The following is a 25,483-nucleotide window of genomic DNA, read 5'->3' on the forward strand; positions in this document are numbered from 1 at the left end:
AGAAATCGTTCATGTGGGAGCTGTATCAGGCTATAGACCGATTCGGACCATATATGACATATATAGATTTATATGACAGCTATATTATTGGGTTGCCCAAAAAGTAATTGCGGATTTTTCATATAGTCGGCGTTGACAAATTTTTTCACAGCTTGTGACTCTGTAATTGCATTCTTTCTTCTGTCAGTTATCAGTTGTTACTTTTAGCTTGCTTTAGAAAAAAAGTGTAAAAAAGTATATTTGATTAAAGTTCATTCTAAGTTTTATTAAAAATGCATTTACTTTCTTTAAAAAAATCAATTACTTTTTGTGCAACCCAATATATAGATTTATATGACAGCCATATCAGGTTATGGACCGTTTTCAACCATGCTCAGCGCAGTTGTTGAAAGTCAAAATAAAATACCTCGTGCAAAATTTCAGCCAAATTGGATAAGAATTGTGCCCTCTATTGGCTCAAGAAATCAAGCTCCAAGATCGGTTTATATGGCAGCTATATGAAAACATTCATTATTAAACCCTCCACTTTAATAAAAAAAACAAAGTATACAGCCATAACAAGACCTGGTGTCTATTGTAGCATATATCTTTCGAAGAATAGAAGTTCTCAAATAAAATAAAAGAACATTATAAAAAACAAAATTCAAACAGCTTTAAGTTCATTTGTCCTTAACTTACAAAATTAAATTAAAGTAGCCCAAAATGAAAAACGCTGGTGCAATTCTTATCTTTATAATTAATGTTACGTAATAATTGGTTGTGACCATCAAACTCTTACTGTATTGCATTTCCTAGTCAAAAGTGTAGGTCACGTACACAAGCATTATATTGTATAGTTCGATTAAATTCCCCGGCTTAGTTATTACCCATTAGCTGCTGTCTTTGATATCTGGCAACACCTTGTTTTTTTTTTATTCATACCCTTAGCCTATCGATCAACCAAGTTGTCATCGTATAACCATACACACACACAAACCGAGAGGCTAGTTTACTAACAATTGCTGTGTTTTTTGTTAGTACAGAAGCCCTTTAGAGCAGAAAATTTAAAAAATATATCAAATGCAAGTCTGTTCGTTTGACATCAGGTGGTAACACCGTTTGTCAACCTTTGAAAACAATATGAGGTAAAAATAGAAAACATTTGTAAAATTTTAAAATAAAAGTTGCAAAACGTGTGCGGGCATCAGGATTCACAAATAGAAGGTTAGGTCACTTGCGAAAATATAAAATGGACAGGCCCCATGAACATCATTAAGAATGTCAAATCTGCCGATTGAAAATGTCATCAAATAGGAGAAAACGTAAAGAAAGAATGAATGTAAAAAAACAAGTACCGCCAAAAATTAAAAAATTATATGTCGGCTGATCGCTTGGCTTAACGTTATTCAATGAATCCTGTGAGGGCATTGAAGTCAAATAATTTTTTATTAATCTTTGTGCACATAAATTTACAATTTTAAATTTTACCATTCGAAATAGAGGAATTTCTGCACTGGTAATTTATCCACAACTCCGTTGTACTGAATAGATATAATTTCTATACAATTTTATTTTCGCTGCACTGCACTGTATAGCACTAAAATAAAACAGTGATAATATTTGCACCACACGAATTTTGACATTACCTACTCTTATTCTGCAAAAATAACTACAAACAAACAACTCGTATCTTAACCTATAGACATACACACACAAAATCAACCACCGGCTGAAAAAAAGTGTTGCTGATTCGTTCTATGTCGTTATTACAGCTATTTGTAGTCGTTATTGCTGTTGTTGTTGCTGGTGGTTTTTTGTTATGGTTGCCTTGCTCAGAGCTTCCAAGTTTCAAGTATAGGCCATGACCTGGTGTTTTATTTTTAGATTTGTATGAGAAAAAAATTTATAAAATGTCTTGCATACTATCCTCACTATTGAGGGTATATTTAGAATTTACAACAACACCAAAATAACTAACATACAATAGGAGCAGTAGCAGTAACAACATTGACAACAACTATGTATGTATGGAAGGACGGACCCCTGCTAGCAACACTATTGCGACGTAAAATCTGTACAGTAGCAACTAAATGGTGAGAGACAGCAACATTAACAAAACATGGGATTTTGAGAAATAAAACGTTGTGCCATATTTTAACCATAGGGTGTGCCTTAGGAATATGAAGAACATTTTAAATCTTTTCAAAATTTCATACATTTTGTTGTACAATTTTTGATTTTAAAATAATGCTTCGTTTCTTTTCCCCGCTGCAAAACATTTTCAATCGCAAGGAAAGTGGATAACTAACGATTTTAAACTTAATTGAAACCTCTAGAAATTTGACTTCAACTGGGTTATTTGAACAGCCAACCATTTTATTGCTAGATATATGTATGCAAATTAAAAATTTTCATAGAGCAGAGGAGGATGTTAATCGTGTTGGTGAAACATAGGACATAGTTTAGATATAGTAAAGTTCTCTCTATTTTAAAATATGACAATTCAGCGCGGTAGTAAAAACCACTGCAACACGATGTGTAAATAAGACAAACGATCTAAATTTTTCTTTGTGAAAATATTTTTTATTGATTCAAGTGACAAAAATGTGTGAAAGTAATCTAACTTTAGGAGGCCACCGTAGCGCAGAGGTAAGCAAGTCCGCCTATAACGCTGAACGCCTGGGTTCAAATCCTGGCGAGGTCATCAGAAAAAATTTCCGGCGGTGGTTTTTTCCTCCTAATGGTGGCGACATTTGTGAGGTACAATGTCATGTAAAACTTCTCTCCAAAGAGGTGTCGCGCACTGCGGCACGCCGTTCGGACTCGGCAATAAAAAGGAGACCCCTTATATGTGAGAATTTTGCCCCTGTTCCTTAGTTCATGGGCAAAATTTTCATTGCATTTGCAATCTAACTTTCAGAATCAATTCACATTGCTCTATATGAACACTTTGCGTTGACTATCGTACAGGCTCAAATTCTTGTACAAACACTCTGTTGACTAAACCCGATAATTTTGGGAGTTAACGAATTATTCAATCTTGTCGGAGAACACGATTTTGGGAAATTCGTCAAGTTCGTGCAAGCGCAGCAAATCCTTTGCTTTTTCGAGTCTATTTTTTTTTCTTTTTTGATAAGATCGTGTATCTTTTGGAATTTCCAAAGAGCTTGTTATTCCATATATGATGCATACTATCATGGGATATTTTTAGAACTTTAGGCATTCGATTGCCACTACAGCGAGGATTGAGTTTAATTCGAGCCTTCACTTGCCCTAACATTTCAAGTGTTTTCGCAGTTTTCTTTGAACCACCACCATGGTATTTGGCAACGCTACTAGTATCATTATAACGTTTTATATTGCGGCACACAAACATTTTGTGCACTTTGAGAAGTTTGAGTTCGCCAACAAAAGCCAGATTGAACTCCATCACAAATTAACGCAGAAACAAAGTGGTTTCAGCTACAAATATACAGATTACCGATGCCGGTTGCCAGACATAGCAGAATGAACATGGTAACACTTCATGCCGGCTATCCTGCAAAAGTTCTTAAACATTTGGTAGAGTATTTCTCAATCCCTCGCAGAATGTATACATCCATTGCCGTTTTCTCCCCCAGCTACAAGCCATCTGTGAAGCAACACCTTCTAGTTGGGTTTTGTGCTAGGGGTCCTTACGTTCATTCCTACATACCTGGGAATGGTGTTTTAGACTCAATATCAATTGTCTTCTCAGGTTTCAATCTGAAAACTCTGCAATTCCATCTCGTTCTTCTATGTTCACATCGCCTTTCGTCTTAAGTCTTTTAGAAGACAGGAAACAAAAGGTAAAAACAATCAGTCCGTTACAGGGTGGTTTATTATAGTTGGGCTGCACAAGTTGACTTATCCACATAATTGGCGCTATGTCACAAACTTTAAATGTGCACTATCATTTCTATTTTACATCCATTAAAAATATGTTGGCCTGGTGCAAGGCGAACAAGCGACTTTCCTTTAAACAGCACAATGAGTCATACCTATGCATTAAAGCTGTTGAAAAATATAACGAATGATATATTGTGAATGATATTTTCACAGCTGTTGTGGTTTTGTGAATTAACATTATCCAAATTACCAGTAAATACATTTTTTAATAGTGTCATATTTTCAGAATATTAATTTTAAATTAACTTTTTATATTCGTTCAAAATTTATATATAGCCTTAATTTCTTGGAAACACTCAGATTGAGCACTCTAATCTACACGTAAATGCCAAACGATAGATTGTTTGTATAAACAAAAATAACTGTGAACGTACAAGAAACAACAAAACCAACAACAAATAGAAATATACTTGTATAATTTAAGAATTTCTATTGCTTGTGATTTACAGCAATGATAATCGAAACACAATAATAACAAAGCCGTTATGAAATGATATTGACTACATATAGCACCATTCCATTTGTACTGCTAACCCCCCATTTCCCTTTACTGGTGCAAGGGTTTAATTATGACGAGGCAATGTTATTATAAAAGCAATTGTTATTGTTTTTTTTTTTTTTTTTTTTTTTTGGGATGATGGATGGAGGTGTGGACTTTGTTATAAATATAATTTCCATTAACGTTTATAACAAAATAGAAAAAAAACGAAAAAACAGTAACAATAATAGTGAGTGAAATTGTGTGAGTTTAGTTTTTCAAAAAAAAAAAAAAAAAAACAAAAAAGCTTAGACTGACGGACTGCTTGCTTGGCTGGCTATTTCATCATTCTATTATTATTTATGGCACCACATTGTCAATTTGTGGAACATGCAACCAGTGAATGTCACAAACCCTAATCGCAGTAGTTAAGTGGTGTAGATAGAAAAAAGGTGGCAGCTCTGTTGTCATTGCATGTGAGAAGATGTGATCAATTTTTTTGAATTGAATACAAAAAACTTTTCCACCACATTACAAATATGCTGGGGTAGTTGGTGACGATTATAACATTTTTTAATATAAAAATAGCATCTTGATTTTGGTATAAAAATTTTACAAATGCTATTTATTCAACGTACTACGTACAATTTATTCACTGCAGTTATTTTCATATGTGAAAAATTTGCTGGAGTACTTTCATACATTCAAGAATAACAAAAGATCGCATAAGAGAGAGTGAGAGAGAGTGTAAACATTTCAAAACCCTGATTGAATAATATAAATCAACTAATACTGATATTACTTGACTATAAACCTAGATATAATAGAACTTATTGCAAATTCTTTGAAAATCATGTATCTATTTATTTCACAACAGTGCAAGTGGTATGGAAACAGTTTTTCCCCTCAAACCTTCTGTTTTTGCGATCATCTTTACCGTTTTTGTATTTGAAGTCTCATTAAATTTGTTACCTCCGCTTCTACCCTCCTGAAGTAGAATTTTTGTCGTGTGAATTGCTGGGTTTTTAGAACGGGGGAACAAATATGACAATGTTTATTCGCTTGCGATAACAGTCATGCCGTTGACGTTAATCGGTCATACAACAGTACATATGTATGTGAGAGCCATGTGTTTAAGTATGGGTTTTCCATTGATAAAGATGAATGAAATAATAATAATAAAATACAGCAAACAGTGTCGCAAAACACTCATACCCCATATGTGTTGACGGACATAAACATACAAATATGTCACTAATAATACACTGAGAGAAAATATGAGTAAATGAAAGGTGTTCAAGCATTGACAGGGAAATTCATTAAAATTTCTCTCCACCTGATGATATTTTTGTTAGGTAGATATAAAGCATTTATAATAAATTTATTTCAATTGTCATTTTCTGTACTACATATTTTATAATACCGTTTACACATACAGTGGTGGGCAGCAGTTGCTAAGAACAATATTGAACAAAAAGAGTAAGAAAACATGGCTACTTCTGTTAAAGGCTGAACCTGGTTATTCGTAGACTTGTTGAGTTTTTAACAGTGAACTTAAATTAGAAATTATATATCATTTAATTTACGGATGTTCGTTATGGTGATTTTTTCGGCAAATTTACTTGGAAAAAATAATATTTACCTAGGGACATTTACCAAAACGTGTTAAGTTTTTAACGGTGAACTTAAATTAGAAACTAAATATCATTTTATTCACGGATGTTCTGTTTTGGCTTTCAGAGAAGAGAATAACGAGTGGTTACTACTACTGCAATATTTGTTTAGAAAATTAAAGCATTAGCATCTTAAAAATGGTTCCTGGAGTTCACACAACTGAAGAAGAGAAAAAAGTGAATAAAAATGTAAGAAAAAAACATATAAAAACCGTTAGGAAAGTTTCAAATATTTGTTTTTGTATGCCTTAAAGGTTTTCAAAAAGGTTAAGTTCCCATGATTGCGATAGGAATTCCAAACTCTGTACAGAAAGCTTTTGAAACTAGAATTTCGCTGGTCTGGAAGAGTGTTTTAAGTCGTTAAATTACATTACTGTCACTTGAGGGACATTTTTCATAGGTAAATGAAAGCATCTTATTCCCCAAGACATCGTTGTAATACATAACACACATTTTACAAATTATCCATGAGAAGCCACCGTGTTTCACGGCCTTCTAGGAGTGCTTACGATTACATTCTTTGGTCCTGGTACTTGTTGCTTCCTTTATCAGACGGGAAAACTTACGTCCGTCGACCCTAAGGAATGTCCTAAGGAATAAAATGCTTCTATTTACTGTTGAAAAAATGCCACACAAGTGACAGTTAATAAGTTAACGACTCAAAGCTCTCTTTCAGACTAGCGAAATTATAGTTCTAACAGCTTTCTGTACCGAGTTTGGAAGGCCTACCGCAATCTTGGGACCTAAACCTTATTAAAAACCTCTGGGGCATACAAAAACAAAAATTTAAATGGTTTTTTTTTAAGTTTTTAATCAATTTTTTCTCTTCTTCGGTTGTGTGAACTCCGAGAACCATTTTTGGGTGCTAATGCTTTAATTTAAGAAATAAATATTGCAATAAGGTATATCAATGTGTAGAAACCACTCGTTATTCTCTCCTCTTACATTTAAAGTTACGAATAAAAAGGCAATTCATAAGTAATCTCCGAGTAAATTTACCGAAAACATCACCATAACGAGCATCATCCGTGAATTAAATGGGATTTAATTTCTATTTAAGTTCACCGTTAAAAACTCAACAGTTGTACGACTAACCAGGTTTAGCCTTTAACAGAAGTAACCATGTTTTCATACTCTTTTTGTTCAATATTTTTCGTAGTAACTTTTGTCACTATTATTTTTTCCACCACTAAGTATTAAACGCATTGTTTTATTTTTTAGGATTTTGACAGATGATGTGGGAAACTTTTTGAAACTTTCTATTTGATTTGCGACTATCAGTGAGGTGGGTGCTTTTCGCAAGAAAGGCTCTGTCAGCTGAATTTGGCTTCATTCGCTTATTCGTTTGCCACGCTTCTGTTATACGCAAGGTTGCCACATTAATGTGTGATGGCAATACGATTCTGTTAGTGCTGCTAATAGTTAAAAATAGTTTAAGAAAATATAGTTTATTTCAATTGTGATGCCAACATGAGTGATTCACACAACATGTAAAACGAAAAAAAAACTGACCCTTCACCAAAAATATACGAAAAATAGCACACTGATCTATTTAGCTAAGTGAACTAATTAGTTCAGTGAGCGGGCAAGTGAATTATACACAAAATAAAAAGATTGCCTAAAAAATAATTTAAAAGTATTTTTATTTTGATAATTAAAAAAAGGAGCCCCCGTGGTGCCTAGCTTACCATGCCCCTTTTGACACTGATAGCCTTTAGTTGAATCCCGACGAGAACAAAAAAATGTTCGGCTTTGAAACTTGTGAAATACTTGCTAAACTTTAACAGGCAGGATTGATGCGAGAGAAGTATACCCGCTATGTCTTAATGAACGATCGTGGAAATTTTTTTTAAAAAACTGACATAATACGGCAGTAAGGTATTATAAAAACTTGTTATAACCATCACCGTAGGATAGGGCTATATACATTTAGTCATTCGTTTGTTACACCTCGAAATATTGATCTGCGATCCCATAAAGTATATGCATATATTTTTGATCGTCTTGACAACCCAAGTATATCTAGAAATTTTCGTCTCTCCACCTGCCGAAATCACTAAAGCGGCCAAATTAGCAGTGATATCTGATTGAAATTTTGCACAGATACTTCTTATTAATGTAGGCCGTTGGAGGATTCCAAATGGGTCATGTCGGCTCGGATTTGGATATAGCTCTCATATTAAGTGGTCCTTTGATTTGTCTTCTTGAGCGCCTAGAAGTCTAATTTTTTGCGGAAATTTAAGTATCCGTGCTAAGTATGGTCCAAATAATCGTACAGCCTGCTACAGCTCTCAAATAAAACTGAAAATTTACACGTGGCGGTCTACTATGATTTTCAACCTTTATTTTGAGTATTGTCCAAATCGGAGTTCCGCCTATGACGCTAAACGACTGGGTTCAAGTCCTGGCGAGAACATCAGAAAAAAACTATTTCAGTGGTGGTTATTCCCTTCATGTGCTGGCAAGGTGCTATGTCATGTACTAAATTCTCCTCAAAGAGGTGTTGCACTAGGCTATAAAAAGGAGGTCCCTTATCATTAAGCTTAAACTTGAAACGAATAGCACTCATTTATATGTGAGAAGTTTGCCCCTTTTTCCTTGGAATGGAATGTTTATGATCAAAATATGCATTTGCATTGTCAAAATCGGTTTATAACCTGATATAGCTCCAATATAAACCGATCTCTTGAGTTTATTTCTTGAGGCTCTGTAAGGCACAATTGTTATCCGATTTGGCTGAAATGGCGCACGTAGTGTTATGTTACGACTTATAACTACAATGCCTAGTACGGTTTCTATCGGTTAATAACTTGGTTAAACTCCCATATATACTTATCTCCAACCTTCCTGGTAAATATTGTCCAAATCGGTATATAATTTAATAAAGCTTCAAAAAAAAAAAACAACAACACCCAATTAGACTTCTAAAATCCTAGATGTTAAATTTTTGCACGATTTGGTAGAAATGGAATTTCGTAGCTTAAAAAACGAAAATTCATTTATATTTTCTTATACTGTGGTAATTTGTCCCAAGTAATAAAATATTGCTAACAACACAAGTGGTTAAATAACATAAAATTATGTTTTCTTTGTATTAACAACGATAAAATTGTATTGACAATTTATTTAACAGTGGCAACGTCATTCATATATCCCATTAAGATAGTAAATGGTGCGTACTTCAAACAAATCTTTTTAAAATAACATTATATCAGAATTATATATAAACATATTTACATTCATATATACATATGTACGTTTGTAATACTAACGAACAAAATATACAGTGAGTAATAAAAGTTCAACACCCTGGTATTTCAAAGTGGTGTCATCCTGTGTTGTTGAATATTCAATTATAATGGTAATTTTTTCATATATCAAACTTCTTTTGAATATTTTGACATGGTATAGACCTATAAGTTGTACTGTAAAAAGAAATGCTGCCTAAATGAAATGATAATATTGAAATGAAATGTATACAGAAACTTTCCAAAATGAAAATATTATATAAATATTTTTTTATATTTTCTTTACCAGAAAAGTGTGTAAATCAGTTCCAAATTGCTCTAACTTTTGTTCCTTACTGTAGTGTTCACCATACGTCTATTTAAAAATAAATACGCTTTTGTTGGTGTTTCTGCATAGTCGTCGTCATACATTTCATATCACTTCAAGCTAGAATGAAAGACAACAACAATTCATACAAAACGAATTTTCATTTCATTTATTCGCAAAAACAACAACAATAACAAATGAAAAACAGCGGCGATTTACTGTTTTTATATGAAATATTTGACTAAGTACACGTACAAACATAAATACGTACGTACTTACGTATGTGCATAGTCCATATTACGTATCTACCTATATGTACATTTATATATAATATAACCACTTACGTCTTTGGCGCGTTTCTGGTGTCGTACATTGTTTCCACTTATACCCTAACCGATACCCACCAGCACCACCCCGTTCTACATATCAATTTATTATTTTAGCGCTTTTCAACATATCGGAGGGTTTTGTGTGCCAGCGGCGGTATTATCGACCAACAAACCAATCTAACCAGCCCACAAACTGTATTAATAGATTCCTCTTCCGTTCATTAATAATCCTAAGATGATTTGCAAAATCGTATTTGATTTGAATATTTTCTTAGAATTCTAAAAATATTTGTGGTGATTTGTTGTTCCTTTTGTAATTCCGCATATTGGCGTACACAGGCAATGATTTTGCTTTCCGTGGCGATGCCATAATTGCCAGCCCGGGATATGGGTTTTTGCACAGTGGTGCTAAATAGTATAAATTTTGCTATAAAATCGTATGATTTTTGAGACAATTCACTTTATAATGTAAGTCAAAGTCAAATAAATATATGTGTTATAAATTTCAATGTGTTATGAATTACTATGTATCGCTTCCGAAAGAGAGGGAGAGAAAATCCTTTATTTATTGCATTCACAATACGAAGCGTCCTAGGGTTGCCATATGGCAACACAAAACTGGTGTAGCGTGTTTGCAATTATCTAACTATAAAATTGTAACGATTCGACAGTATGGTGCGAATCTGCATGTGTCTGGTTATTTTTGGAATCGTTTATATAATATAATTTTATTACATAATTTTAGTGCGCTTCTGTATAATCAGATATAAAATTGACAAGAAAAATGTGCAAAAATCTATATGAAAATAGTTATTTCTTGGTCTTTCAAAGAACAAACATTTCCACCACAATAAGATGGGGTAAAACTCACAAAATATTAATCTGCGACCTCATAAAGTGTATATTTTATCGATCGTCTTGACATTTCAAGTCGATCTATTGTAGCTATGCCCGTCCGTCCGTCCGTCTGTCACAATCACGATAGCAGTCGAACGAATAAAGATATCCGCTTGAAATTTGGAACTTGATGTAAGTTGTTGGCTCTTGAAAATGGGCCACAGCGGTTCAGATTTAAATATAGCTCGCGACAAATATAGTCTGAATCGATGTATAACCTGATAAGGCTGCCATTTTATTCGATATCAAGATTTTACGTTATCCGATTTGGCTTAAATTTTGTACGTACCTATATTCCTGGTTGTAATAACATTTTAATATAAATGGTTCTAGTTCGTCTGCCAAAATCATTCGGACGAGTGAAGCCATCTGCATTACTTCTTATTGATGCAGGTTGTTGATTATTGAAAATGGGTCAACTTGGTTGATATTCAGAAATGGCTCCTATATGAAGTGGTCCTTTGGCATGCATTTTTAAGGCCCTGAAGACCTCAATGTAAAGTGAATCTTTGCATCATAAGGATGCGGCCTCTATATGAACCTATCCCCCGATATGACTTATTGGGACCCTGTACGCCTAAATCATTATCCCATTTGATTTCTTCAAAACAATTCAAGTGCAAACTGAATTTATTTCGATGAGTTTTTAGTAGAAGCCTTGGTGTGTACTTGTTTTATTTTTCGCGCCTTTCCATCTGTCGCTCTTCTCATCTGTCACCATTTTTGTAGGTATTTCTTTCGGCCTTTTAGTGTCTAGTGTCCGGCCTCATACTTAGCTTCCGTATAACATATGCAAAGACTGGCCTGCATTGGAAACATAGAAGATTTGAGATCCACACCTACTGCGTGATAGGTCATATGGCGGCCCACAAAGTAATCCCGTAATGATTAACTACTTCAGAAGATATCTTGATTAGGAGAAGGTAATCGAGCAATTGATTTGTTGTTGTCCCGGTCTATAGAAGCACATGTTGGGGAGGCGATTTTTTTCCTACCTTGATGATTTTCCTGTTGTATCTTAAGGAGGCCACCGTAGCGCAGAGGTTAGCATGTCCGCCTATGACGCTGAGCGCCGCGTTTCGAATCCTGGCGAGACCATCAGAAAATTTTTCAATTGTGATTTTCCCCTCCCTATGTTTGCAACATTTGTGAGGTACTATGCCATGTAAAACTTCTCTCCAAAGAGGTGTCGAACTGCGGCACGCCGATCGGAATCGGCTATAAAAAGGAGGCCCCTTATCATTAAGCTTAAAACTTGAATCGGACCGCACTCATTGATATGTGAGAAGCATGCCCATGTTCAATTTGCAATTTACCTTAAGGAGGTCTTCTCAGATACACAAAAATGTTGGGATAGGTTTGCTAGGGGACATCTATACACGCATAGCCCAACCGATTTGCACACCGAGTAGTACACGTGGATCGGCGACTCTCAACCAAAATCAAAACCGAGGAGGTCTCATCAGAAGGTTGCTCCGGCTTGGGAGAGATCATGTAAAGTTTGATTTGCGGCTTTTGGAGAAGCATGTAAAATTTCGTACGAGTATGTCAGCTTTGTATCCGAAATATTAATTCATCTGTTGTTGTTGTTACTAGTAAAGGGTGATTTTTTTGAGGTTAGGATTTTCATGCATTAGTATTTGACAGATCACGTGGGATTTCAGACATGGTGTCAAAGAGAAAATGCTCAGTATGCTTTGACATTTCATCATGAATAGACTTACTAACGAGCAACGCTTGCAAATCATTAATTTTATTACCAAAATCAGTGTTCGGTTCGAAATGTGTTCATTCACCGTAACGTTGCGTCCAACAGCATCTTTGAAAAAATACGGTCCAATGATTCCACCAGCGTACAAACCACACCAAACAGTGCATTTTTCGGGCTGCATGGGCAGTTCTTGAACGGCTTCTGGTTGCTCTTCACACCAAATGCGGCAATTTTGCTTATTTACGTAGCCATTCAACCAGAAATGAGCCTCATTGCTGAACAAAATTTGTCAAAATTTGAACACATTTCGAACCGAACACTGATTTTGGTAATAAAATTCAATGATTTGCAAGCGTTGCTCGTTAGTAAGTCTATTCATGATGAAATGTCAAAGCATACTGAGCATCTTTCTCTTTGACACCATGTCTGAAATCCCACGTGATCTGTCAAATACTAATGCATGAAAATCCTAACCTCAAAAAAATCACCCTTTATATCATCAATGCTTACACTATCCATGCCCATTGGCCTTGTAGGAGGAGAACTGGCAGGGAAAAAGTGGTTTTCCTGACTAGTCTTCCATACTATCATGTTTAAAAGGTCTTCAATATCTTCTAAAAGGCAAAACATTTATTAAAATTTTCAGTTCAAATTAAACCTAACGATTTTATAGGAAATTCTGAGGAAATTTTAACGAAATTTTCTAAAAATCTGTAAACATTTGTTTTTTTTTGGGTTGGGATTTTTCTATATCCCATAAACTACAGTGTCAATAAAGAATTAATTCATTCATTGTTTTAAATTATAAACTGTTTACAATACACATTTGCAAAAACAATAACAAAAACAAAAAGATGAAGGAAACAAAATTTCGAGCATGTATTTTTAAATGTTTATACATTTGCTGTGTTTGTTTATGATTTCATTTGGATCTTATTTTAGTTTTGCTGATGTTGTTTATAATAGGTATTGGTAATTTCAAAATGCTAAGAAAAAATGTGTATTTCATTCAAAAGCCATATTTTCCGCACTCACTTTCGTTTGTTTCTAAACACTCTCTATAACTGTTATGTCAGACGCTCTCAGCGGCGCTTCTCCCTCCCCTCCGACAAGACTTCTCATTAAGCCAAAATGCTGATGTTGCGCTATATCTGCACTAAACTTAAGATTGTCATGTTTATAATAAGAAATATTCTTTGTTTATTCTTTTTTTTCGTTTTTGAGCAATACATATACATATACAATTATATAGTCGTACATACATATATGCATTGTGTCTATTTGAGTAATTAGAATATGCTTGTTGTTTTTGTTTTTCAGATCTTTCCCGCGATTCTGGTCCTACAGAAAGATTGCACATAACACCGGGTACTTTGGATTTCAGTCGTGTACAAGCACCAAGTGCAACCGATTTGGGTAAAGAAATTTTAGAGGTGAGTAAATATACCATACTCATTGACTTTTAGTATAATATACTGGGTTTAAACTGTCTCTCTCTCTCTCTCGCACTTTAGCTTCGGCCTCTCCCTTAGAGGAAAAGTAGCAAATAAAACAGATTAAGCTTTTAGTTATTGTTTGACGTATAATCTCTTGGTTCAGCTTAATATTTCATTGAGCGCTTTTTGAAAACTGGATTTTAAGTTTTTTTCCATGCTTAATAAATATTCAAATGTAGTCTTTTTGCTTATCAAGCTCACACAATTAATAAACGGAAGTTCTCAAGAATTGATCTAATGCTGAAAGATACAAACATAGTGAAAATGGGAGGGATTTGTTAAATTAAAGGGGCTGCCAATATTTGCCAAAAAAAGTCGGTATGTTCATTTATTCTCCTAGGATACTTCCTAAACCGTTAAATATTAAACCCCTAAGAGGCATGCATTTATGTTTGTTTGCATGCATGCAGGTGTTGACGATGGGATAACTCAATCTATTTCTTAAAGTTTTGTGTTTTTTGTTTTCTTTTCTGCTTTTTGGTGGGTTCGCGGCCAGTCGTTTGGGCTTTGTGCCAAATATTACACAAAGACATTATATATATGTCAAAGTTGTTATTTTTACATATTCAACAAATTAAGGGCGTGGCAAATCGTTTTTGTCTTTGTCATTGAAATTCAGTTTTCCCACAAAGCATTTCTATTTTGGCACGAAAGAAGAAAAAAACATAATTGAAAATATGATATTTTTATCATTCGCGCTATCGACTTTTTTGTAAGAAGAAAATGTCTTATGGTAATTCATAGAAGTCAGCTTGGTGCATAGATTAGCTTACCCGTCTATAAGCTTGAGGTCTGTTTTCAAATCCTGTTGAATGCCTAAAGAGATTTTACAAAGAATGATCACCGCATTCTTCGTAAAAATTTTTTTCACGAAAAATGTGTGGATCTGCATATTAAATGAAATATGCATAGAAGCATTTGGAAATAATATCTTATTGTTTAGGACACATTAAAAATTATTATAGGATTATGAAGGCCTTGCTCAGTCGATGTTGAACCAGTGTATTCATTAGGTGAGTAGTTGTGGTGAATGCTTAGCCCACCACAAAGGTCAATTCACTCGCAGGTCAGTATCGGCCTAGTGATATGCCCTATCGTGAAAGAAGTATAGATGAGAAGCTAATGAAAAAGTGTGAGGCCCACAGGATCAAACCTAGAAAAAAGTAGAAAGAGAGGAAGAGATATAAGAAGCAATCAAGAAGCTTCTTACCTATCCGACACGCCTTTATGCGAGTGCATTCCGAAAGGAGCGACGACCTACTCCCACCTAAGTGTTCAGTATCGGTTCATACCCTAGCGAGCAATATTAGAAGATGAGGAGATGTAAGAAGAGATTAGGTAGCAAGCGCCTATTTGTTACGCTTATATACATTTGCATTCCCATTTAGTATCGGCTTATCCGATGCGCCGATAGGCTTACTTGTGGAAAACTTGAAAAAATCCGCTACAAGACTTGAAAAATCTATTTTGCATGAACTAATATGTAAAAAAGAAAAAAGTTGATACGTTGAAACCGGCCTCAAACGACATCTTATGAAATCTATTGGGTTGCCCAAAAAGTAATTGCGGATTTTTTAAAAGAAAGTAATTGCATTTTTAATAAAACTTAGAATGAACTTTAATCAAATATACTTTTTTTAAACTTTTTTTAAAGCAAGCTAAAAGTAACAGCTGATAACTGACAGAAGAAAGAATGCAAATACAGAGTCACAAGCTGTGAAAAAATTTTTCAACGCCGACTATATGAAAAATCCGCAATTACTTTTTAGGCAACCCAATAGTTTCTAACCTAAATAGGCCAATATTGAAATTTTCCCCAAAAATTCGATAGACGATTATTTGGATTATAGGCCTGTTTGGATTAGAAACTAGACTTCATAAGCTGTCGTTTGAGACCGGTTCCAACGTATTAACTTTTTCATTTTTGCACAGTGGCCTACGCAAAATTGATTTTTCAAGTCTTTTGGCGGATTTTTCAAGTTTTTCCCAAAAATTCCTTTTTAGACGATTATTTGGAGTATTGGCCTACTAGAAATACTCTTGATCTTGTTAGAGCATACACAGAAAAAAAATATCACAAAAATTTTTGTAATTAAAAATAAAACTTTTCCAATTAAAAAGTTAATTGAATCAATCATAGTATTAATTGAATCTGAACTTTTTTCAGTTACAATCGTGATAGATTTTTTTGAAATTTTCAATTAAAAAATTAATTGAATCAATCATTGTGTTAATTAAATATAAATACGATCGTGATTGAATTGTTTGTCATTTTCAATTAAAAATTTAGTTGATTCAAACAACTTTTTAATTGAATCGTAAACAATTTTATATATAAATTGTGATTGAAATTTAATTTTTTTAAACAATATGACCAATTCGCCAATTCATTGAAAACAGCTGATTTTAGATTGGAAAAACAGCTGTTTTTATTGAATGAGCAAACGAATCGAGGGGCAAAAAGAATAACATTTAATTCAATCATGTTTTAATGGAATCGGAAACTATCCGACAGCACTGTTATTTATGACTTCCGTTCTTTAAAAACTCTATATATATAGCAGATAAAACCATACAAAACTGTCTTTCGACTAGCTTTTAAAATTTCTAGACGCAATTCTAATCTTATTAAAGATCAACACATGCGCATATATGGCATAACGGCTACTTTGGCATTGATTTAATTAAAACATATTCTAGGTAAACGTTTTTCTGTTGGGTTTACTTCCCTAATGCTTGCAATTCATAAAGATACTGCCTCGCTTCTTTTTTATAATTCGGAAAAGAATATTTTCCTTTTCATTTTTAGAAAACCACCGAATGTGTTTTGTTTCTATGCAGTGATTATGAAAGCTAAACAGCGCGCTTTTCTCAAAAATTTTAATTCAACATTTGAATATTTTCAATTACATTTTTAATTGATCCAATTAAAAAATTAATTGGATATTTTGAAAATTTCAATAATTTTTTTTTAATTGCATCAATCAAAAAAAAAAAAATTAATTGGAAATTTAAAAAAATTTCAATCATGTTTTTAATTGAATATGCAATTTTTTCAATCACCTGTTTCAAAACGTCGTTGAAGCACTTTCAATTAAAAAATTAATTGGATCAATTAATTTTGTGATTGAAACCGTTTTTTTGTGTATTATTGATATTAAGGGAAATAAATTGTATTACTCATTTGCCTTATTATTTGCTAGATTGTAGGTAGGCTTTTTTGTTGCGCTTGAAATTAAATTTAATTTTAATTATGTGTAAAGAATTGGTTAAATTTGCCCATTAACATTGCATAATGGTATAGTAGCAAACTTCTCATAAACCAATGAGTGATGTCCGATTTAAGTTTAAGCGCCATGAAAGTAGACCCACGTTTAATTGCCGAGTCTGAACGGAATGTCGCAGTGGGACATCTCTTTGGGGGCATTAGGAGGGGATAACCAACCGCTGATAATTTTTTCTGGAGTTCTCGCTAGGATTCGAACCTAGGCGTTTAGCGACATAGGCGGACATAGTAACCTTTGCACTACTGTGGCCACCTTCTCATTGCATGGGACACCATCACATCCGGTAAACCAAGTAAGCGCTATGCCATGATTAACTTGGGAAATCCATCATTCCGCCACGCACTTTAATCTCTGTACTGTTCTCAAGTCTAAGGCCTTGAGTGCCGCCATATTAATCGCATAAAACTTTAGTTTCGAATCTCCGGGCTATCGTAATGCCAGAGACCTTTTGCTGAAAACCAGCACAATTGTCTCAGCAAAGTACCGTCTACTCCGACTCAGAGTGGACATCAAATCCCGTCCTTGACTCCATCTTGGAGCCATCAAACAGAGGCCTCATCGTTCTCAAACGCAGCATACGTATCCCAAGTTTATATTCCGAATAGAGCTTGTTGTCAGGTAGGAGTCCTGCCTCGGTGTATCCTCTGCATCCAGAAAACCCAGAATGAAAATTTGGCTCATCCTCCTTTAGCATGCCGAGCTCCTTCAGCTTAAGCGCAGCCTTGGCGGCACATTTCCGAATATAGACCTAAATAGCTTGAATACTATCCCGTGATTCCGACACAACCGTTGGCATCTTCTAGAACTCCCTAGTTCAATCGCCTTCCAGAAGAAGCACAGTTTTTATAGTTACAACTCCACAAGATTGATGATTTAAGTAACGTTTCGTATAAAATATAATGTCCAAAATGTTGAAATATATATTTATTTATTTCATTTTACAAAATTGAATATCATAACAAATTAAGGTATTAAAAAGGTACAAATAAAAGGTCTGAACTTGTTGTAACACAGAAAAAATTAAAAACTATGTTCAATTAAGAAATTTGTACATTCAATTAAAAAATTTGCTGAAATCGGGCCTATAAAGGAATTTGTATTATTGATTAACAATTTTGTAATTTGGATTTATGATAAACTCAAAAATTCAATTAATGTGGTTATTAACTCAATAAACTATTCATTTGAAATTTGTCATTTCTATTAAATAACATTTTTACTGTTTTAATAAAAATAAATAATTGATATTTTACACATGGTTAGGTTAGGTTAGGTTTAAAAGAGGGTGCAGATATTAATCCGCCCCGTGTCACTATGGACATACACCTAAGGCAGTAATCGGCTTGTTGGGCGCTCTAAAAACTATAAAGTAACCTCTATAAAAAAAATTTTAAGTTAGGAATTCCGAGCTACTTACAAAATCCTGAATTGTTTTCAATACCACTCCCCTAAGTGGGTTCATGTCTGGTATTGTGTCTCCACCTAAGTGCCGGTATCTGTTAGACGCTAAAGCCGGACAAAGGAAATGCTCCAACGTTTTAGCATCTTCCACGCATGCCCTACACATGCTATCACTTGCCGCACCGATTTTACATAAGTGAGCTGGTAGTGCTATGTGTCCCGTTATGATACAAATAGCTATACTGACCTCCTTCTTGCTTCCTTTCAGTAATAGCAGTAATAGCCCTATAGGATTTTCGCCGTCCTACCGACCGTTTCACTGTTCCACAATTATGCATGCGCATTCGTCGCCCACTGCGTCGACCCTAAAGGCTTCGGGTTAACCAAGTTTATTGACACATAAATAAAAAACTTTTTATTGCATTGCATTGGATTTTGCGAACAAAACATGAAATAAATTGGTTAAAAGTATTTATAAGACATTTTTCATTTCAATTAAATTAATTTAAATTTATTCACAATCATTAAGCCATAGGGTCTTTATAAATACATTTGTTGAAAAGATTTTATAAGCCAATACCATGATTAATCGCCAATACCATGATTAATTAATTACAACGTCAACGTTATTGGAGGTAGTTGTAATTGAGGTAAATAGTTAAAACCCCGTTTACACTACTCTTTAAATCCGGATTTAATGGCTCGATCATTTGTTTTTCCTTTATAAAATCAGCTGACGAGAGCCTTAAATCCGGATTTAATGGGCAGTGTAAACGAGGTTTAAGAATGGTAACGTATTTATTGGTCGTATAATACATAAGATTACCTTCTGCGTACAAATATTATTATATATAAGTTGTATTTTATTATTGAATTGTATATAGATTTATGATTGCTTGCTTGGTAGATATATTTCCAGTAATCGATAAATATCAATGTAGTTTACACTATACATGTGAGTAGGAAACATTTTGATTATTGTATTTTTTTTATTGAATTTTCAATAATTACTCTCATTTAAGATGGGCATTAACAATGTACATTTATTTATTACAACATTGTTCTATTCATAGAAATAAATTTTGTTCATTATTAATAAAGTAGCCCACAGAGACATGCGATTAACAATAGCCCATGCAAGCCAACCCATTAATACCTAATTGAGAAACATTTTCTTTGGTTCTTCTTCTATAAATATTTTAGATTTAGAGTGTATGTTTTAACATCAAACTGTGAGTGTTGATAATTTGTTTTATGAAGCGTACACATATAATAAAAGTATACCAAAGAACTCTTTGTTACCAGCCTATAAAAGTATTGTGTGATACAAAATGTCAAGGAAATGACCATTATCTCAAGTATGGCGTTTTAATTTATAAATAAACCACTTAAAAGCCGTTATCTTTGGAAACAAAAACATAACTAAATGTGTACATACCATACGTGTATTTGAAACAGATTTAGAAGTATCACGAACACCTTGAACTTTAAGTCGTTTAGCCAATCATCGCCATTGCATTTATGGGGTAAATCATACCACTGCTCATTTTCGACAACAACGTCAATCTAAATTACTTTCTCCCCCCTAATTTTTGCTGTACGATTTCTTTCAAGGTCATCATTTTAATCGCAATCAGTTGCAATATAGAACCGTTCTCTTTCGTTTAACCAACCCACTTTCCCTTCGATACGGTTTTTATTGTGTTCGCATTTCAATTTTACTTTTATTATCATATGCCTAATAATCGGGAAATCAAAATGTCTTCGTTTATGATTAAACCGATCAACAGCTGTTGATCAAATTTCTAATTTGAAAATTTTGTACCTCACAACGAATGTATAACAGACGATGAGGTTTAATGATTTGGTTCTTTGTTTTTTCTACTTTTTCATTAATATTCATGTTTGAAACTTGAAAAGCAAAATTATCATCAAATCAAAATGAATTGGTTTAGTTTTATCTAGAGTTTTTGTGGGGTTTTTATACACAGATACCTTTTTTGTAAATACATATGTACATTAGGGTGGGCGATTAGTGTGGCAAGAAAAAAATCTTATTGGGCAAAAAAGTCCACTACCACTCCAGATTTTGACTTGCATTTAAGTAACACAAGTCACAAAGCCTAAGAAAAAAGTGAGCGTTATAACCGGTCACTTTGCAGAAAACCATCAGCCGACATGCTCTAAAATACCTTTATTACATTCATTCTTTGTTCACGTTTTCTCTTATTTGTGTCATTTTCAACTGACACATTTTCACACATTTATGTTGTTGTTCATGGGGCCTTTCCATTTTTTTGCTTTCAAAAAGTGACGTAGCCTTTCATTAGTGTTCAGCTTTTCGCGTGTAATGCTGTCAAACTCCATTTAAAAAAACGTCCGCGGAAAAAGTTGGAGAAAAATAGGCGAAAAGTAGTACTCTGCTTAAAGTAAGGAAAATGGCAACAAATTATATTGGCAACCCTAGAAAACCATTGTGGGTACCAGAAAACAGCAGCAATCACCTTAAAAATAAGTGCACATGGTAGACATGTAGCGAATGGCAAGCTCACACTTTATACTAGCAATATTTGTTGACGCTTACGACTCAACGACCAAAACATAAAATACTTCTTTAAATTCTTTAAGCTATTGTGTTTTTCTGATGAGTATAAAATGATTGCTGGCCGTATTTTGATTTTTGAGTAATATTTACGATGGCTCACATTGGTCCCTGTTTTGATATACAATAGCTCCCATATAAACTGATCTCCCGATTATACTTATTGAGCCTAGAAAGAGCGCGATTCTTAACCGATTTGGCACACGCAAAAAAAAATAAAACGTTTGGAACTTTTTTACGACAAACAAAATACTTTTATTTTTTGTTTCTCTTTCGAGACAAATTGCAAATTGAAAAGGAAAGCCATAGATCGCAATACACACAACCCCTATGGGAATTGGGAAAAGTACAGCTAACAGACAGGGTTGTCTAGCTTGGTTAATGTGGTATTTTTATCATAGAGGCGTTTTCGCAATAAATATGATACAAATGGAACATACCAACGTATGGCCCTTGAATCCGCAACGCCTAATATGGTTGAAAAGTCTTCTAACCAAAGGCGAAAAGCGTCCCATTGTGGTTGGAGTGTGATGTGATCTCTGGCTTTCCTTTTCCATTTGTAAAGAAAATATCCGATCATTGAGCTCGTCTCGAAAGAGAAACATACAAAAATTGTAAAATTTAATGCCAAACACTAGAAAATCAAAAAATACTTTAAGCACGAAGTTTTTCTTTTATTGTAGCCGTGTAACGTTTTTCTTCACATATCAAACGTTAGCCATAAACGAGCAGTTTCGCCTACAGTAAAAGGACATTTCTTTTGTTGTAAAACCAAAAACTCTTTGATCGCAAAAATGTTTCGTTAGCCGCAAAAGAAAATTCGTTTGCCGAACCAATTATTATTCTCTTGTGTCTATCCTACTAGAGAGAAAAGGTGAATTTTTGCCCAGTGATGGGCAGTATATTGAGCAGATCGGTTGAGTGCAAGTGGTTAATCGGAAAGTGAATATTTTCAAAGCTTCGCCTTAGGAACGAAAATGCTGGTATGTCCAATGCCAAAAACATTAGAACAACAGAAAAATGGCTGTTGGGTACAAGAAAACACGACAAAATTTTCTAAGGCACATACATTTTATGGTAATATTTTGCACCTAGTGCGTTTTGGCAGTTATTCGGTCGAAAAATTCAACTCAAAACTAGGCTCAAGTGGGCCACGATGTTCTAATGTAATTGCCTTTTAATGTGTCTGGTTTGACTTTTGTTTATGTTATGCAGTCGAATGGATTTCGTCGGACTCCGCAATTTTGTTGCGAATGAGCTTAGTACTATGATTAAGCCTGCATTAAAGACCTACCCAGAGCTACGCTGTACTTGATCAATGACATTCTCATATAATTTACACTTATTTTTGTTGCATTATTGTTATCAGTAACATTTACATTAACATAAACCATTCTCATACAATTCCGAACTATTTTATGTTAACACCTTCAATATTATACTTTTACCCTACACTACAATGTACTTAAGCGGCTTAACAGGTGTTGGTAACAGCTGTTTTGTTGTTATTATACATATAACATTGCATTGTAAAGTTGCCAGAGTGTTACATGTGTTCACTGTGCCCTTCGAGTTCAATAACATTATTTGTGGACAGAAATAAATCAGTTTCTCTGTGTTCTATTTTTCTTGTTTCTAAATATTTAATTAGAAGCCCATGTTTTTGTTCGTTAAATCAAGCATCTGCTGTACTATATTTGCCAAACAAAAGAATGGAAGGCTAACTAGCTGAACAAAAAATAGCCACATGCACATGTATACAATTTTAAAAATAGATGATTGTGGTATGTGCATATGTATATATATATATATATATATATATATATATATATATATATATATATTTATATTAACATATACCAATGTATATATACAAAATTATTGAGAGCACATCGGAAAATGTTATATTGTGTTTTATAGTTTTCCTCTTGAAAATAAGAAAGAAAATAAACATTTAATTGCATACTTGCACACACGTGGATTAAATGAATGGACTGACGGACGTACAAACGTACCGATGAACTGACGGACAAATGTCAAAAGAATTAGCGAATGCAAGCATTTTTTGCTTGTTTGTTTGTTATTTTTAAAATAAAACAATTTAATGCAGTTTATATTTTAGTTTTCCTTGTACTACACCGACGCTGCGGTCGTTTCTCTATAAATAGCAACAGTCTCAAAAACTGGCCAATATTAACAGAATTCACATTCGCCACTACCAATAGAAAGAGAGAGAGCGTTGTTGCTGGTTTACTGTTTGACAGGCAATTGATTACAATTTCTTTGTCATTACTATTGGCGATTCAAACGAAGATCGCTGCTTTGGGCCAAAATGCTAGTAAACAAACAAATCATGACAAACTTGTGTTATTCTAAAACCTATCAAACTGATATCGCAATATAATGTTGAATGAGGAAAATACCTAAACAAACAGTCTCTAAAAATTTAGGTTTAGCTGAATTTTCCATAGTCAGGCTTTGTTGGAAGATGAGCTATGTCGGACAATATCTTGACATTGCCCCCATATAGACCGAACTCCAGCGTAGGGATCTTATAAAGTCGCATGTTTAGCTCATTGACATCAGTGTTGAGTATGGTATAGCTGGCACTAAATTTGGATACAGCTGCCATACAGATCTCCCGATTAAAGGTCTTAAACCCATAAAAGGATATTTATTACTCGATTTCCCAAAAATTGGGTGCATTGAGTTGCATTAAATTCCTCGATATGCCGTGTCGTGTATAATCCAGATCGGATCATATTTAGGTACATCTGCAATATATTGGGTTGCCCAAAAAGTAATTGCGGATTTTTCATATAGTCGGCGTTGACAAACGTTTTTCACAGCTTGTGACTCTGTAATTGCATTCTTTCTTCTGTCAGTTATCAGCTGTTACTTTTAGCTTGCTTTAGAAAAAAAGTATAAAAAAATATATTTGATTTAAGTTCATTCTAAGTTTTATTAAAAATGCATTTACTTTCTTTTAAAAAAAATCCGCAATTACTTTTTGGGCAACCCAATAGACCGATCTCCGGATTTCTTGTTCTCACAAAACGTGCGTTATATTAGTCCCCTTGAATTCTGGGCCAAATCTTCCCAAAAAGTAGGATCTGGCATTCCATTAAAAAAAAAGATGACATTTATCACGTATCTAAATATTTAACAAATTAGAAAATACATTATAGACATAACACAATGAATTGTATGTACACACATACATTCACATGTTCAATTATGACATATTAATCTTTTAAAATAGCTGAAAAGAAAACATTAAAACTTAACACATGTTAGCCTAGTGTTGCCAAATCGTTTAATATGATAATCTTTTAGATATTACTTTGGCCATTTTTTTTTAATTTGAGGAGTGGCCTACTTCGGATTGATCCCTACATGTATGAATCTACGTAGTATGGGTCTGTTGGAAGAGAAAAAGTGTGTTCTGCGCGCCATGCTCAATCAGTTGAGAATACTAATGCTGCCGGTTTATAAATAGAACAATGCATTGTATTAATAAATGACACCAGCACCACAACCACGCCACCTACACAAAGTAAATGTGTTGCTATAAATCGCTGCCATTTGTTGCAGAATTACTTCTGCTACATTTGTTGTGACTTTTCTGCTTCTCTGCTCCTAACCTCTCTCAGTAGTTCTGTTATTAACTCAAGTAGTTTGTTTTCTTTGTTGTTATTGTTTTCGAAATTCCATTTTTTCTTGTGATTATTATTATAGTATGATCCAACAAAAAAGCTGTTACATTAGCAATTACCTTTCCTCCCTGCAATCTCCTTCATTAGTTTCTAGTTTATATTTAGTTTTGCTTGCTTCTTATTGCTGATGATGATGATGAGAATGTCGATAAAGTTGTCGTAGCTGTTGCCGAGTATGCCATCAGTCAGTCAGTCGACTGTCGTGGCTACTTTGCTTCTGTTTGTTATTATTCCCGCAGTTTGTTTTGTTTATATTGCAGCTATCTTGCAATTGTTGTTACTTGTAGGCAAAAGAATGTTGTTAGTTAGTTTTTTTTGTGTATTTATTTTTAGAAAACTTACAACACACGAAGAATCCAATAAAAATATAACTTAGTTCGTCATGCGAGACTTGTGTTTGTTTTTACTTACATCATGATTGCCCAATAAATA

At 33.9% G+C, this 25,483-nt stretch overlaps 1 protein-coding gene across 6 annotated transcripts in view; it reads left to right on the top strand.

Annotated features, from left to right (window-relative positions):
• Positions 1–25,483, top strand: part of LOC106087293 (histone deacetylase 4) — an 86,882-nt gene that overhangs the window by 24,537 nt on the left and 36,862 nt on the right. For all 6 annotated transcript variants that reach the window (XM_059366549.1, XM_059366548.1, XM_059366546.1 and 3 more), the window contains one exon: positions 13,870–13,982. In XM_059366549.1, coding sequence (XP_059222532.1) covers positions 13,870–13,982 — 113 coding nt within the window. The remainder of the gene's footprint in view (positions 1–13,869; positions 13,983–25,483) is intronic.

Source organism: Stomoxys calcitrans, chromosome 4 (genome assembly GCF_963082655.1).
Source record: "Stomoxys calcitrans chromosome 4, idStoCalc2.1, whole genome shotgun sequence".
NCBI classification, from domain to species: Eukaryota; Metazoa; Arthropoda; class Insecta; order Diptera; family Muscidae; genus Stomoxys; species Stomoxys calcitrans.